The following is a 15,784-nucleotide window of genomic DNA, read 5'->3' on the forward strand; positions in this document are numbered from 1 at the left end:
TCAAAGATTCTAAGGACCCATTTAGCATGCAAAGCATTAAAGCTCCACTCTTTGTTTTGTATGTTCTGTATTATTTTGTAATGTCTCTATCTTTGAAGCATGATTCTGTTAGCTATTGAGCACATTCCATCCACTCTACAGTGTCATGTACAATTATGGTGCCACATAAATAATGAGAGAAATTAACTGTTCCCCCTTTTTGATGTACTATGAGATAAAAAAGGCAATCCCTTCCCTTCTTGCTACAAAAAAGGAACTCAGCATACACAAATACAATATGGTTTTCTGTCTCCTGTTCCAGAAAAAGTAAGTTTCTGCTACAATGCATTTTTTACTGTTACTGCTCACTGGATTTGCTCTGTAAAGATGGCTGCCAAGCTAAAGTTGTTATTTTTGCTACACAGTTCCTGCCTTCATATAATTTTAAATAACATAAATGGTTTTGTGGTAGGAATCTAAGAAAGTTAGTTATTTCAATAATTTTTAATCTGCATCGGATTTAAATATATCCTACAATATGTGAGCCCATAGGAGATTTGGGTTTTTTCTTTTTAAAAGCCAATTTAATCTAAATTGTGCACACTATTGTATGAACTGATGAATGTGTTGCCATACACCCCAGATTAAAACCTTAGTTTCAAGGATTATACAAAAGCACAAATTTGGGCCTCTGCCAAACTGTTTATGAATATTAAAAAGTATTTCTTATAGAAATCCAACAGGCAATTTCTGGTCTACTGATAACATGAACTGAATATGCCCCAGGGTTTAAAATAACGGACTGAATGCCACTCTGAAAACAGAAATAGTGCTGCTACAGATACGAGCAAAAACCCATCCGATAAAGACCTCGTGTGGCATTTAGTCCAATGGAAAAAGTGAGCTTTATTTTGAGACAAACCCATTGAAGATCCATATAATAAAAGTGTGTATGTGCACGTAGATAGATTTGATGTTTCTGATCATCCTAAAACAACAGCTTCTTGTGTTCAGGCATCTAATGTCACAGCAGCATATTGCTAAAGTTCCATCATTCTGGTATCATACTGTTGTATGCTAAGATGGTACTTGCACCATGCGATCATAAAATAAACGTTAGAATGTCAAAAAATACTCTGAAGTTAGTGTACAGTACAATAATTTGAAAAAAGATACTCCCATGCATGTTTATGTGGCCATTAATGCTTGTTTCCAGTAGTAGTAAAGCAGAAGGGAAAAGGCAGTGTGCCTTCAAATATCCAAATCATACATTAAGCCACAGAAACACCAAGTATTTTCACTCTTACAAAGTAAGGAATGGGAGACAAGTAAATTCAGCTCCTGTTTCTTCTCACTCTCACCACCAACCTGCACCAACCTGCCACCCTCACTGTTCTGTCACCTTTTCCATCCCTTCTCTGGAAACAGCTCTCCTTCCCCTAACCCATTATCCCTAGTCATCACTGCCCCCCTTCATAGAGCAAGTTTCTCACTTCTGGTCTGCCAATCTCAGGGGTGGGCAAACTTTATGGCCCGAGGGCCACATCTGGGAATAGAAATTGTACGGCGGGCCATGAATGCTCACAAATTTGGGGTTGGGATGAGGGGGGTGGTGGTAGTGAGGGCTGTGGTTGGGGGTGCGGGCTCTGGGGTGGGGCCAGAAATTAGGAGTTCAGGGTGCAGGAGGGGGTTCTGGGCTGGGGTGGAGCTGGGAACGAGGAGTTTGGGGTGTAAGAGGGTGTTCCAAGCTGGGATCGAGAGGTTTGGAGGGCAGGAGGGGGTCAGGGCTGGGGGAGGGAGTGGAGGTGTGGGGAGAGGCTCAGGGGTGCAGGCTCCCAGCGGCACTTACTTCAAGCGGCTCCCGGAAGCAGCGGCATGTCCCTTCTCCGGCTCCTATGCGGCAGCGTAACCAGAAAGCTCTGCGCGCCGCTCCATTCACAGGCACTGCCTCTGCAGTTCCCACTGAAGCGATAGAGGGGGCCATTGGAGCGGGGCTATGCTGCGGCTTCCGGGAGCCGTGGTGCGGCCCCTGACCCTGCGCCCTGCTGGGAAAGCCCCAGACTCTGCTCCCCAGCGGGAGCTCGCAGGCCGCTTAAAATGGCCCACAGTTTGAACCCCCCCCTCCCAGCCTGTCTTCTGCAAACCTCTTCAGCAGGGAAACTTCTAGGCATTAAGCCACCATCTCCCTGTGAGCTGCCTACCCGAAGCTATTTTTTGTCACAAGCAGTGGTGGAACCCTATAGCAGGGCAAAGCACTCAGGTAAATCAAAATTGGCTGTTTTGTGGCACGATTGGCTGTTTTGTGGCATGCAGGAGGCGCTGGAGGGGAGGGAGAGGAGCAAAGGCGGGTGCCTTGGGAGAGGAGATGGAACAGGGTGAGAAGAGGCAGGGTGGGGATGTGGCCTTGGGGGAAAGGGTGAAGTGGGTGCTGCACCTGGGGCACAGCAGGGGTCGAGCACCCCTCCCAGCCTCTGGCTGGTGGGAAGAAGAAGTACCATTCCCATACCTATGCAGAGCAGAAATGCTGGGGTAGACATTAAAAGATCCCAAATCTCTTTTGGTCAGAACAGAAGTTTCCCGTGGTGTATGGCCAAAACTTCCCCTACCCCTTCCATTGTGAAACAAGTTGTCCACCAGGCTGACATCCTCCATCATTTCAGTGATGCTGTATGTGTATAGTTTGCAAAGTGGTTTTGGACTCTTACGCACATAGGGTATTATATCTACATTTCTAAGGTTTTTCTTATACACTGAACATCAGCCCATCGAGGCACTACATTAATAATCGTATCTTAACATTAATCAATCATATCTTAACATTCTTAAAATATTATCTCCATTTTACTGGACATATCTTTTCAGGGGGAATGTTTTAAAAAAGTTTAGGAGAGAAGAAGTAGAAACACACTGTACCATCTACATCAAATCTTTTCATTGTTTTTAAAAATCATTTTGTGTCCAACTCTGACTTTTTGAAGCTGTCTAGAGCTCTTCCTGAACTCCTATTTCAGACTCATTTCCCAATTCCTTAATCCCCGAAGGCCCAATCATTGCATTCAACAATTTGTTTAGCTTGCAGTCAATCTTTAGATTATTTTAGGAAACATACTGAAACAGTTTAACTTAAAAAATATCCCAGGTTTCTGGTGAAAGGTTACTGAAAGGAGAACAGTATGGCCAAAGAAGGCCTTTTAAAACTTTTTCTTCTTCTTCTTCTTCTTGAAGCACACATCTGCTTTCTAAGTTCAACAGAGCTACAGTTGCAGGTGTGCATCGTTAAAGTTTTATTTACTAGAAGAGAAAGCTAAAACTGAGATCATATCCAACTCCTGACTCAGGTTTTCCACCAGAAGGTAAAGCATGAAAGGAGTTGTACCCACCCTTTAAGAGCTAAGAGGGCAGCAGTTGAGAGTGGGCAGGTGGCTGGCTGGCTGTAGGGACACAAATGGAGTTTAAAACCTCCTGAACTTTAAGTTATATATGCTTTTAAAGCCTGAAGCATATAGATTTGAAAAACAAAATGTCTGTTAAAAAATTTCTATTTTAAAACCAAGCTTTCTTCACACTTTTTACTGCATTTTTTATGTTAGATGAATATTTTACATAAAATAGGTTAGTATTCCAATTTATTTTCCTTCTTTCTCCAGCCTTATTCTTCATCTCCCCAGGTTCACAAACTCTGATGTTTCTCTTGGTCCTTTTCTCCTTATTCAAATGATCACTAAGTCTTGAGTCAATTTCCTGTTTAATATCAACACACACACACATCTTCCTTCACTGTCACCACTACTAAAACCCTCGTTCTCTAACTTAAGAAATCTCTCACCTTGATTACTCTATTATTGTTTATATTGTAGTAGCACCTACATTCACCATAATAGGCACAGTGCTAGGAAAGTTAAGTAAGTTATTATAATCAGAAGAAAACAGAACAGAAAAATTCCCCAACTTGGCATTCAGCCGAGTGCTAAGGACCCTAGTATGCTAATATAAAGCCATGAATTTCAAACATTTAATATAATAATAATTTTAATAAACAGAATCAATGGTGGAATCATATTGTAGGCAAAATTTAAGAACATGCAAAGAGCCTATTTGTGAAACAAAAGCAAAAGCCTTTTTCCCCCAGTGAGATCTGGTGGTGGAATGAGAAGTTCAAGAAGCTGTGAAAGAAAATAAAAAGTGTTTTAAACTTTGACAAATGAGGCTCCAACAGGAGGATTTTCAGCAGTGTAAAATACCCAAAAAGACAACAAAGAAAGAGGTGGTAGCCACTAAGCCTAAAGCCATGGAAGGCGTACATAGCCATCTTGAAATGAAGGAGGGTTTAGAAAAATACACAGAGTGGCAAAGACCTGTGATAAGAGAACTGAAGACATCAGTGAGATCAAAGTGGCAATATGCTGATCAATGCGAAACAGACTAAGGAACAGTGGAGAACTAACTTTGAACCGATTATGAATGAAGAGAATCTAAGAGAAGCATGCCAAATGATAAAACCAAGACAGGATCTGGTGGCACCAGTCATTCGAGTTGCAGAGGCATTGAGCAATAAGGAACATCAGAGCTCTCAGTCCCAATAGCATACCACCAGAAGTACACAAGTGCTTGGGGCAAGTAGGTCTGAACATATTGACATAACTGTTTCATAGCCTCATGAGGACTGAGAAGATGCCTGAAAAAAAAAAAAAAATTACCACCAATATTTAAGAGAAAAGGCTACACACAAGAATGTGGTAACTACTGCGCATTAAATTCACGAGCCACATGATGAAGATCTGGGAGAAAGTTATTGATAATAGACTTCAAAGAGCAGTAGAGGTCAGGACAATCAGATTTGACTCATGTCAGTACAGTCAACACTAGATGCTATCTTTGCAATAAGACTGCTTGTGGAAAAATATGGAGAGAAGAGAAAACGCTGCACACGGCATTCACTGAACTTGATAAGGCTTAGGACCACGTTCTGAGAGAAGTCATCCCAGTGACGCATTAGAATGAAATAGATACATGAAGGATGCATCAGACTCTTCCAGAACATGTCTGGGGGTGCTGCTACCACAGTGAGAAGACAAAGTAAACAGTTTCTAATAAGAGTCAGAGAACATCAAGGCTCGGAACTTAAGCCCTTTTTTATTCACATTGATGCCTGATGCACTTACAGAAAACATTCAGAGAGCGGCACCTTGGTGCATGCTTTTTGCAGATGATGTAGTGCTCATGGAGGAGAGCAAAGAGGAAGTGGGAGACTGAAAGAAAACCAAGGGCACACACGGCACGAAAATCAGCATAAATAAAAGAGAATATATGGTCTGTAGATCCCATGATACCTTGCAAGAAGACAATGAGACTAAGTCTGGGGAGGTCAGGCTCTAACAAAGGTACAGCAGTACAAGCACCTAGCTTCAAGAGTACAGGATAATGGTGAACTCAACAACGAACTTATAATAATCAGAATAGGAAAGACGTGGACTAAATGGAGAGAAGTGATCTGCAATAAAGAATGCCTGTCAATTGAAAAGTCAGGTCTACAAGACGCTAATTCTTATCAGCAAGTTAAAGAAGTATGGGCTGGATGAATGCACTATAAGGTGGGTAGAAAGTTGGCTAGATCGTTGGGCTCAACGGGTAGTGATCAATGGCTCCATGTCTAGTTGGCTGCTGGTGTCAAGTGGAGTGCCCCAGGGGTCGGTCCTGGGGCCGGTTTTGTTCAATATCTTCATAAATGATCTGGAGGATGGTGTGGATTGCACTCTCAGCAAATTTGCGGATGATACTAAACTAGGAGGAGTGGTAGATACGCTGGAGGGCAGGGATAGGATACAGAGGGACCTAGACAAATTGGAGGATTGGGCCAAAAGAAATCTGATGAGGTTCAATAAGGATAAGTGCAGGGTCCTGCACTTAGGACGGAAGAACCCAATACACAGTTACAGACTAGGGACCGAATGGCTAGGCAGCAGTTCTGCGGAAAAGGACCTAGGGGTGACAGTGGACGAGAAGCTGGATATGAGTCAGCAGCGTGCCCTTGTTGCCAAGAAGGCCAATGGCATTTTGGGATGTATAAGTAGGGGCATAGCAAGCAGATCGAGGGACGTGATCGTCCCCCTCTATTCGGCATTGGTGAGGCCTCATCTGGAGTACTGTGTCCAGTTTTGGGCCCCACACTACAAGAAGGATGTGGATAAATTGGAGAGAGTCCAGCGAAGGGCAACAAAAATGATTAGGGGTCTGGAACACATGACTTATGAGGAGAGGCTGACGGAACTGGGATTGTTTAGTCCGCAGAAGAGAAGAATGAGGGGGGATTTGAGCTGTTTTCAACTACCTGAGAGGTGGTTCCAAAGAGGATGGTTTTAGACTATTCTCAGTGGTAGAAGAGGACAGGACAAGGAGTAATGGTCTCAAGTTGCAGTGGGGGAGGTTTAGGTTGGATATTAGGAAAAACTTTTTCACTAGGAGGGTGGTGAAACACTGGAATGCGTTACCTAGGGAGGTGGTAGAATCTCCTTCCTTAGAAGTTTTTAAGGTCAGGCTTGACAAAGCCATGGCTGGGATGATTTAATTGGGGATTGGACCTGCTTTGAGCAGGGGGTTGGACTAGATGACCTCCTGAGGTCCCTTCCAACCCTGATATTCTATGCTTCTAATTAAGCCTGCACTTTTGAATGGCTCTGAATGCACTGAGGAAGAGACAGGAGCAGAGCTTGAATACAGTGGAAATACAGATGGATGCTTGGAGTTACAAGGATGGATCATATTCAGAATGATTGAATTAGGGCAAGTGTGAAGGTGGTATCAGTTACAGAAAAGCTTAGATGTTTTAGGCATGTGAAAAGAAGATCGGAAGAATACATAGGAAACAGGGTGTTCAACTTAGGAGTGGAGGGTAACAGAAGAGTTTAAGACAAAAACTAGATGGATGGATTTCATTCAAAATTATTTGATTAGCTGCAGAGTTTCCAAGGAACTGCTTCAAGACAGACTGGAATGGAGTGGAACTCGAAGAGTCAATGCCATATAGATAAGACTAAGGCTAGAAGCAGAAGAAGAAAAGATATACTATTCACAGAAATACCAGTGCCACCTTACACAGCACTTTTTGCTTAAACCTTTCCTGCCACTCCAGAACAGCCCATTTTCTGCGTGTCAATCACTTCCCCGTCCCACCTAAAGTTAGCTTCTCTCACAAATTGCAGTTACAGTATTTCCTCACTGGCAACTTCTCCACAGCTTCTTGCATCTCTACCATTGTACCAAGTATTGTATTTCTCTGAAATAAGCCATAAATTCTTCAGGGCAGGGAACTTCTCTTTTTAAGTCTTCTGAAAAGAGCTATGGGTATTTATTACAGCATATAAACAACAGTACTTTATGCAAGACTAGCTAAGTTTTAGTACTCTATCCGAAGTGAACAATGCAATAAAGTTAAATATCAACAAGATAACTAATAAGAGAGGTGCATGGGAGGGTTAAACATAATAAATCATCATAGTTTGTAACAAAGAGTTGAAGAATGAAATTAGTTTCAATCCTCCTCATCTCATCAGAAGAAAATACCTTTCCAATATGTCATAAAAAGTGTCCATCACAGGTTAGAAGCATTTAGGAGCCTGCGTAAGAATGCAATTCTCCTCTTCTGACTCATCCTGATGTCAGGAGATCAGAATTTTGCTTAAAGATGGAGGGCAATTACTACCCATCTATGTAGCTTGAAAGCTTGACTCTCCCACCAAACAGAAGTTGGTCCTGTAAAAGATATTACCTGTCTACCCTAGTCAAGAAAGATAGTAGGCAGATTTTCTCTCCAACCAGAATTTAAGGAGGAAGAGATGAAATGCGTCTCTGGATCAAAGAAGAGTAGGAGTGGAGGTGAGGAGGTCCTACAGGAAAAACCGTAGGAACAGCCAAATTTGGGAAAAAGCTTTAGCTCAGGTTTCTGTTTTGTTGTTATTGCAGTCACTAATAAAACCAAACCCCAGGAATGGTGTAAGTATAGATCATCCACAACGTACGTATACTCTGATCAGAGCAGGTAGGGAACCTCACCTACTTAAAATCAGATTTTTTTTTTTAATCTATCAAGCCTTGAAAGCAAATTCAGCGGAACACATATGTCTAGAAATTCAGGGCCCGGTTCTTGCACCCTTACTCACATTGAGTAGTACCTTACTCTGCAAACAGCCCTATTTATGAGAGTAGCAGACCTGGACTTTTACGTATTAATATCGCTTTTCTAAATTCACAGGTGCAACAACTGCCAAATGTAACACCTTTCAGAAGTGCTGTGGGAGTACATACAGTCGTCCTTTTTTCAGATTAGAAGGTACTTTTAGACACCACTGAAGTCTTGCCAAGTGTTTAGTAACCAGCAACAAAGTGACTCAGCTACTCCACCTGTGACATTGCTAAGAAATTCTATTCCAAGCAAACTAAAGCACTGATACCTTTATCACAGTACTTGTGCTCTAAGGCATGGAGGTCAGGCAGCAGGTGTATGCAGTTGATGCAGCAGTAAGTGAAGAAATCCAAAACCACCACTTTTCCGCAAAGGTCTTTGTACAGAGAAATGGGACCGTCAGTGTTCAGCCACTCTAAATCTGGAATTTAGAAAACAGAGGTACTCAGTTAATTAAAGAATGAAAGAACAGATGACAGCGTTCAACATTCTTGGTACACTTCAGTACAATATAAAACATAACTTTCTATGCAAACAGGAAGGCAAGCCAAAAATCTTACAGATGGTAAATGTGTTTTTATGATCTGTAATTCTTCATAATTAATTATTTTAAAGGAACATTAGTGTACAGTTAGAAATCTAACTTAGGCTAATGATAATTCACAGATAAACCTTAGAAACATTTGTTCTGTTCAGAAAATATGATCTCCAAAACGCAACCACACGAGAAAGATGCAATGAACAGATATTTAGAAATAACTGATGTTAGTAAATTAAATACCTGCTGAACTTTGTTGTTAATGACTTATAAAGATGTAAAATCTCCTACTGAAAGAATATTTCAATAACCTGTGCTATGTTTCTGTTTTTGTTCCCCTTAAATTTTACTGTAACAATATTAAACGACAGCTACAAATATCTGTTTACTTACTAATTTTCAATAACAAAAACTACTATTCCAATAAGAAGTGACTTCCCAAGGACAGATGGGAAGTCAGTAACAAAGCTAGGAATCAGAGTGGTAGCCATGTTAGTCTGTATCAGCAAAAACAACGAAGAGTACTTGTGGCACCTTAGACACTAACCAATTTATTTGGGCACAAGCTTTCGTGTGCTAAAACGCATTTCATCAGATGCATGGAGTGGAAAATACAGTAGGCAGGTATATATACACAGTACATGAAAAGGGAGTTGCCTTACCAAGTGGGGGATAGGATTTTTAATTGAATTGTCTCGTTAGCACTATCTCACAATCATATGCTTTAAACAGTAGAAAACACTTCTGAAAATACTAAAGATCAACATATGGGTGGGATTTTCAAAAGAGCTTAGGTGATTTAGGACAATAAATGTTATTATATTTTTGAATGAGACTTGTGCTCCCAAGCCACTTAGGCACTTCTGAAAATTCCATTTTATGACTATTTCAACAGACTAGACTCTCATCAGCCCATAGGCTCTGGGACAATCCTGCTATTGAAGTCAATAAGAGTTATGCCTTTTCCTTCACTAAGAGGACTGGGCCTTAGCTACATATTTACAGCACTGGTAACGTTAATGGCACTTATTCACATAAGCTAAGAAGAGTCTATTTACACTACCAGACCATCAATTATTAAAAATCGCAACAGAATGAGATTTATACTTTATGAAGTTATGGATTTATACTTTATGGAGTACTTCTCTTACTGGAGTTAAAGTATCTTTCATGAGCTGGATACAAATATGCAGGGAATAGAAAACATTTGCTATTTATTTGTGCTGCTTTTCAGACCCTGACAAAAACCACAGGGGAGCAGGACCAGCCCAAGGTGAGCTTGCACATAAGTGGCAGAACTGAGAATGGAATCCAAGAATCCTAAATCTAGCTAGCAGCTCATATTGCCTCATTAGTCACAAATCAAATGCACTCCCATGATGGATACTTTCATTTTAACCTATCCAATGCTGCTTTTTGAATTTTATACATTTAGGCCTCAACCCGGCAAACTGCTCCATATGGTAAGGTTGCCAGGCATCCGGTTCCAGTCGAGAGGGGACCCTGATAGCTCAGGTCAGCACCGCTGACCGAGCCATTAAAAGTTCTGTCGACGGCGCAGCAGAGGCAAGACAGGCTCCCTGCCAGCTCCACACAGCTCCCCGGAAGCAGCTGGCATATCCCTCCGGCGCCTAGGCGCAGGTGCGATCAGGGAAGTGTCGCGTGCTGACTCTGCCCCCAGCGCCAGCTCCCACTGGCCAGGAACCGCAGTCCATGGGAGCTGCGGGGGCGGCGCCTGCAGGGGCAGGCTGCACGGCTCCACGAAGGGGCTGGAAATGCTAGCCGCTTCCTGGAGTGGCATGGAGCCAGGGCAGGCAGGGAGCCTGCCTTAGCCCCACTGCATCGCCAACTGGAAGCCACCTAAGGTAAAAGTGCCGCCTGGCCAGAGTCTGCACCCTGAACCTTCTCCTGCACCCCAACCCCAGATTGGAACCGCCTCCTTGAGCCTGCACCCCAAACACCCCCCCCCCCCGTACGCCAATCCCTAGCCCCAGCCCTGAGTCCCCTCCTGCACCCAAACTCCCTCCTAGACCCCACACGCACACCCCAACCCCCGGCCTGAGTCAGTATGGCTCTGTGTAGGTAAACCCTCTTGCAGTATTTAAGACCCCAGCATGTGAGGCTGGTATCACTGACTTGGTATGTGGAGTGTAAAGAACATAAAAAAGATCAAAGAAGACAAGTAGGGAGAGGAAGAGTGGTGAACGGTCTTAAAATTGAGAACAAGAACTTGATGCAATGCAACAGGGGAAGCTCAGGAAAGATTCACTGAGGTGGTCACAGTGATCAACAAGGACAAAGTATGAGTACGGTATCAGATATACTGGAGACAAAAACAGACAGGTCTTTTCATAAATAATGAAACTGCTAATAAAGTCTTTATTCTTATTTTCTTTTAAAGTAGCCTAAGATCTAGGAAAGGCTGGGGAGAATCTGTCAAACTGTCTCCACACATACAACAGGAGGAAAAATGTGGAAACTAGAGAGGAAAAAACAACCTACAATTGTAGTTTAAATTACACATGACAAAATTCTTCTCTCAAAACTGAACAAAAGATGGTTTGACCATTCGCTCTCACTACATGAGCGTTCCCATTGACAATAGTGGTATCTTGAACATCTGCCATGGACATCAAAGTAAATAATTTTGCTTTATTTTAGTATTAGATGGATACATATGAAGAGGTTTTCATTTAAATACTGTAAATAGCGTATCAGGGCAGAAATGGGACATCATCCTTTAGGGTTTGGGAAAAATCCTGAAGCAGTCCTTAAATCTATTATAGAAAAATTACAGTATTTGTGTGGGAAAGAACAAGCCTGGAAGTCTGTATAATGCCAAGTAGTTGTGGTGAAGTTATTTGTTTAAGGTCCCCTGTTAAATAATTAGTAAATTCTAGCTTTGCATTTAAGAAGCAATAGCATTTTTCAATTGCTTACGAGCCCAAATACTCCTAGTGTAGATATGCAGAATAAAAGTCAAAGAAGCTCCAACAGTTTCCTGGCTTGAGGTAGCTCCATACTCCAATTTACAACAGCTCGGGATCTGGACCATATTCTTTTAGATACTTTTTGACATTAAAAGAATTTAACCTAATAAAGGAAGGTTGTCTGTCCATTATACTATTTCAAATATAATGTTTACTCATAGAACTTCCCTTGACTTTATCACTAGCAGTAAATCAAGTGAACAATATTAACATAAGAAACATAAATGGTCGGAATAAACTGTCAGGAATAAATGGTCAGTTTTCAGAATGAAGAGAGGTAAATGACAGGGTCCCCCAAGAATCTGTACTAGGACCCGGGCTGTTCAACATATTCTTAAATGATCTAGAAAAAGGGGAAAACAGTGAGGTGACAAAATTTGCAGATGGTACAAAATTACTCAAGATACTTAAGTCCAAACCAGACTGCGAAGAGTTACAAAGGGATCTCACAAAACTGGGTGATTGGGCAACAAAATGGCAGATAAAATTCAATGTTGATAAATGCAAAGTAATGCACACTGGAAAACATAATTCCAACTATACATACAAAATAAAATGATGGCATCTAAATTAGCTGTTACCACTCAAGAAAGAAATCTTGGAATCACTGTGGCTACTTCTCTGAAAACATTTGGTCAGTGTGCAGCGGCAGTCAAAAAAGCTAATGGAATGTTAGGAACCATTAGGAAAGGGATAGAAAAATAAATCAATATAAATCCATGGTATGCCTACACCTTGAATACTGCATCCAATTCTGGTTGCTACATCTCAAAAAAATACATTAGAATTGGAAAAGGAACAGAGAAGGGTTTAAAAAAAAATTAGGGGCATGGATCAGCTTCCACGTGAAGAGAGATTAAAAAGACTAGGACTGTTCAGCCTGGAAAAGAGATTACTAAGGTGGGATAGGATAAAAGTCTATAAAATCATGAATGGTGTGGAGAAAGTGAATAAGGAAGTGTTATTTATCTCTTCATGTAGCACAAGAACAAGGGTTCAGCCAATGAAGTTAATAGGGAGCAGGTTTAAAATAAACAAACGGAAGTACTTCTTCATACAAATCCCAGTCAATCAGTGGAACTCGTTGCCAGATGTTGTGAATGCCGAAAGTAAAATGGGATTAAAAAAAAATTGGGTAAATTCGTGGGGGTAGGTCCATTAATTGCAATTAGCCAAGATGGCTAAGCCTCTGACTGCCAGATGCTGGGACTGGACAGCAGGGGATCCATCACTCGATAATTGTCCTGTTCTGTTCATTCCCCCTGAAACATCTGGCATTGGCCACTGTCAGTAGACAGGATACTGGGCTATGTGGACCTTTAGTCTGACCCAGTAATGCCGTTCGTATGTTTTTTATGCAAAATAATAAAAGTCAAAGAAGCTCCAACAGTTTTCTGGTTAGCGAACAATACTATTATGTGGCTATTAATATTATCTTAAGTCAGCCAAAGGATATTTAGGGACCAGCATAGGCAGTTTTCCAAAAGGATTTGAAAAATTACTAGCCCACACGTAAGATCTACTTGCTGATCCTTACCATAATGACGAAAATTCTACTGCAGTGTTTCAGGAGCCAAATTAGCAATCAACGTTACTCAAAAGAGCCACAGTAGTGTGAATTCATGGTTTCATTTACTATAGTACTATATAGTCATATTTAAATGGTATGACAGGGAAAATATTTAGTTTTCATATATTATTCTCACAGCAAAATGACTGGCCAACTATTATTATTTTATCAGCTAGAATTGGTTAATAAACATAGTAAAAACATCCTGACGGTTAATAACTTAGATTGGTTAATAATTAAATAACACAGTGTTTTAATATTATGTGCTGCAATAAATAGGCATTTGTGGCTCGCAAGCCCCAGTCTGAGTATCACTGCTCTAATGATATTTTACCCAGCCATTAGTACTTGTTACAAGCAAATGGATAAGTAAAGATTTGAAGAGATGTTTCAAGATCTGCTGTCTTGCAAACAACCAAGGCTACAATTTTTAATTTGTTTCATCACAGTTTGAAAACTTGGAGCTGCTTCCTTTTTGGCCGGAATGGCAATAACACAAAGTGGGGCATTTAGAGAGAAGCTCAGCGGGGATCCTGGAAAGGGAGAAAAACAATTTAACAGATAAGTGTCTTTCTTGCTACAATATTTAACACTTACTATTTTACTGAAGTTTAAGTCTTCAGTATCAAAGACATGAATATCACTAAAAACATTTTAATTCCATCTTTTTTTACACTTTGTCTCTGAAGATATACAAGTGTCAAAAAAAGGTAATAAACATTTATTTGAATTAATAAAAAAGTTACAACAAGTGATTAGAGCAATGGATTTTACACCCAGCCTGCTGAGTTGTATTCCCACATGAGGATAATTATACTACTTACCCTACTATTTCTTGACTGCTATTAAATCAAGGACACTGTGTTTACACCTCCCTGTGTGTTTACTACAATGCACCAGATAACAGAACTGCTAACCAAACCCCAGCATTAAAAATAACGGGGCAGATCCCTCCCCTCCAAAACCATGAGATTGGCTAAAAATAATTTTTAATGGTGTTCTGTTTATTTACCTTTTGACTGGAGCCTTTGGTTCACATTTCTTGCAACCACGAGGGTGAATTTTTTTTCATACTTTTTTAAAGAAAATCTAAGATTCCCAATTAATAACCTGATTCCAGCAGCTAGGGCTTAAACACCAAACACTGAAATACTGACAATAAAATTGTGAGAGCTAGCAACACTGAAGTCTGGTGCATTTTTATCTCAAGGCAGTGCCATTGTGTTTGCTTAACTTTTTATTCCTGGAGACTTGTCTTTATTCTACAACTAGGAAAACAGAGGCCACAACGTTAACCTAACTGCTCATGATCAGGAAAAAAGGCAGATAACTAGATGGAGAGAAAAGAGGGATGACTACTCAGAGCTTCCTGTCATCCAGTCCTGTGCCTCTCATGCTCACAGACCACCCGCCTCCTGGAGCATACAGAAAGGAGTGTTAGTAGCAGCCGTGTTAGTCTGTATCTGCAAAAAGAAAAGGAGGACTTGTGGCACCTTAGAGACGAACATATGTATTTGAGCATAAATCCGATGAAGTGAGCTGTAGCTCACGAAAGCTGATGCTCAAATACATTTGTTAGTCTCTAAGGTGCCACAAGTCCTCCTTTTCTTTTTACAGAAAGGAGTGGGATTAGAACTCAGGGCTTATCATCTCCCAGTCCTGTACACCCAGAAAATGAATCATGGCAATTGATTTTCTTACACCAGCCCAACTCTCTGGGTGCGATTCCTAGGGCCTTGGCGGCAAGTGCCAGAGGCCATCTGGGGGGACGGGGAGGGAGGTGACAACAACCCAGAGCGGCATGCCGGTGTCGCGCTATAGTAGGGCGCCACCTCACCGCCTCGCAGTCCGACGTCAGCGGCTTCACCGTGGCACCAGCCCCCAGCCCTCGCCTATCACCCACCTCCTCCAAAGTCGGGGACCCTGAGGTCCTGCTCCCAGCTGTCCACCTTCCTCAGGTACTGGTAGACCAGGTTGTCCTTCTCTTGAGGGGTCAGGGCGTCCAGCAAGGCATACTCCAGCTGGGTCTGGGCAGGCAGGAGCCCAGGGAGGCCGCCACCCGCCGCCATGTTGTCTCCCTGCCTGGCCGGTGTAACGACAGACACTGTTTACTGAACTGCCTTTTTCTCTCGGCGTATTCGACACCCACACCTTCCATTTCTTCGAACGATAGGAACAACAACAAACGGGAGATGTTTCTTTTTAAAAATCACTAATTTAAAATAATAAAAAGGTCCTATATTTTTAAAGCAAAACAAACGTTTAATTTTTGAAAAGATTAAAAACACCCTTCATATTCCCAGTAGCATATTCGTCAAACAAACACAAAAAAATCCCAGTGGTAGTTTCGGCTCAGCAGATTCGACGCAGCACATTTGGTCAGCCGGTTATTGAAAAAAAAAAAAATGATGGGAGCGACCTGAAAAACTCAAAGGATTAAAACAACCTCGACTATTATTATTGAGTCCCCCTTCCCTTTGGGAGAGGCGGAAAGTGGAGCTACACAGTGGAATGGAATATGCGGCAGC

General features: G+C 41.6%; 1 protein-coding gene across 5 annotated transcripts in view; it reads right to left on the reverse strand.

Moving 5' to 3' along the window:
• Nucleotides 1–15,368, reverse strand: part of NHLRC2 (NHL repeat containing 2) — an 89,033-nt gene extending 73,665 nt beyond the window's left edge. For all 5 annotated transcript variants that reach the window (XM_073354320.2, XM_073354322.2, XM_073354319.2 and 2 more), the window contains exons 1-2: nt 15,160–15,368; nt 8,427–8,579 (exon numbers count right to left, since the gene is read on the reverse strand). In XM_073354320.2, coding sequence (XP_073210421.2) covers nt 8,427–8,579; nt 15,160–15,325 — 319 coding nt within the window. In that variant the 5' untranslated portion in view covers nt 15,326–15,368. The remainder of the gene's footprint in view (nt 1–8,426; nt 8,580–15,159) is intronic.
• Between the last annotated feature and the right edge of the window lie 416 nt (nt 15,369–15,784).

The sequence above is a fragment of the Lepidochelys kempii genome, chromosome 7 (assembly GCF_965140285.1).
Source record: "Lepidochelys kempii isolate rLepKem1 chromosome 7, rLepKem1.hap1, whole genome shotgun sequence".
Taxonomy (NCBI): Eukaryota; Metazoa; Chordata; order Testudines; family Cheloniidae; genus Lepidochelys; species Lepidochelys kempii.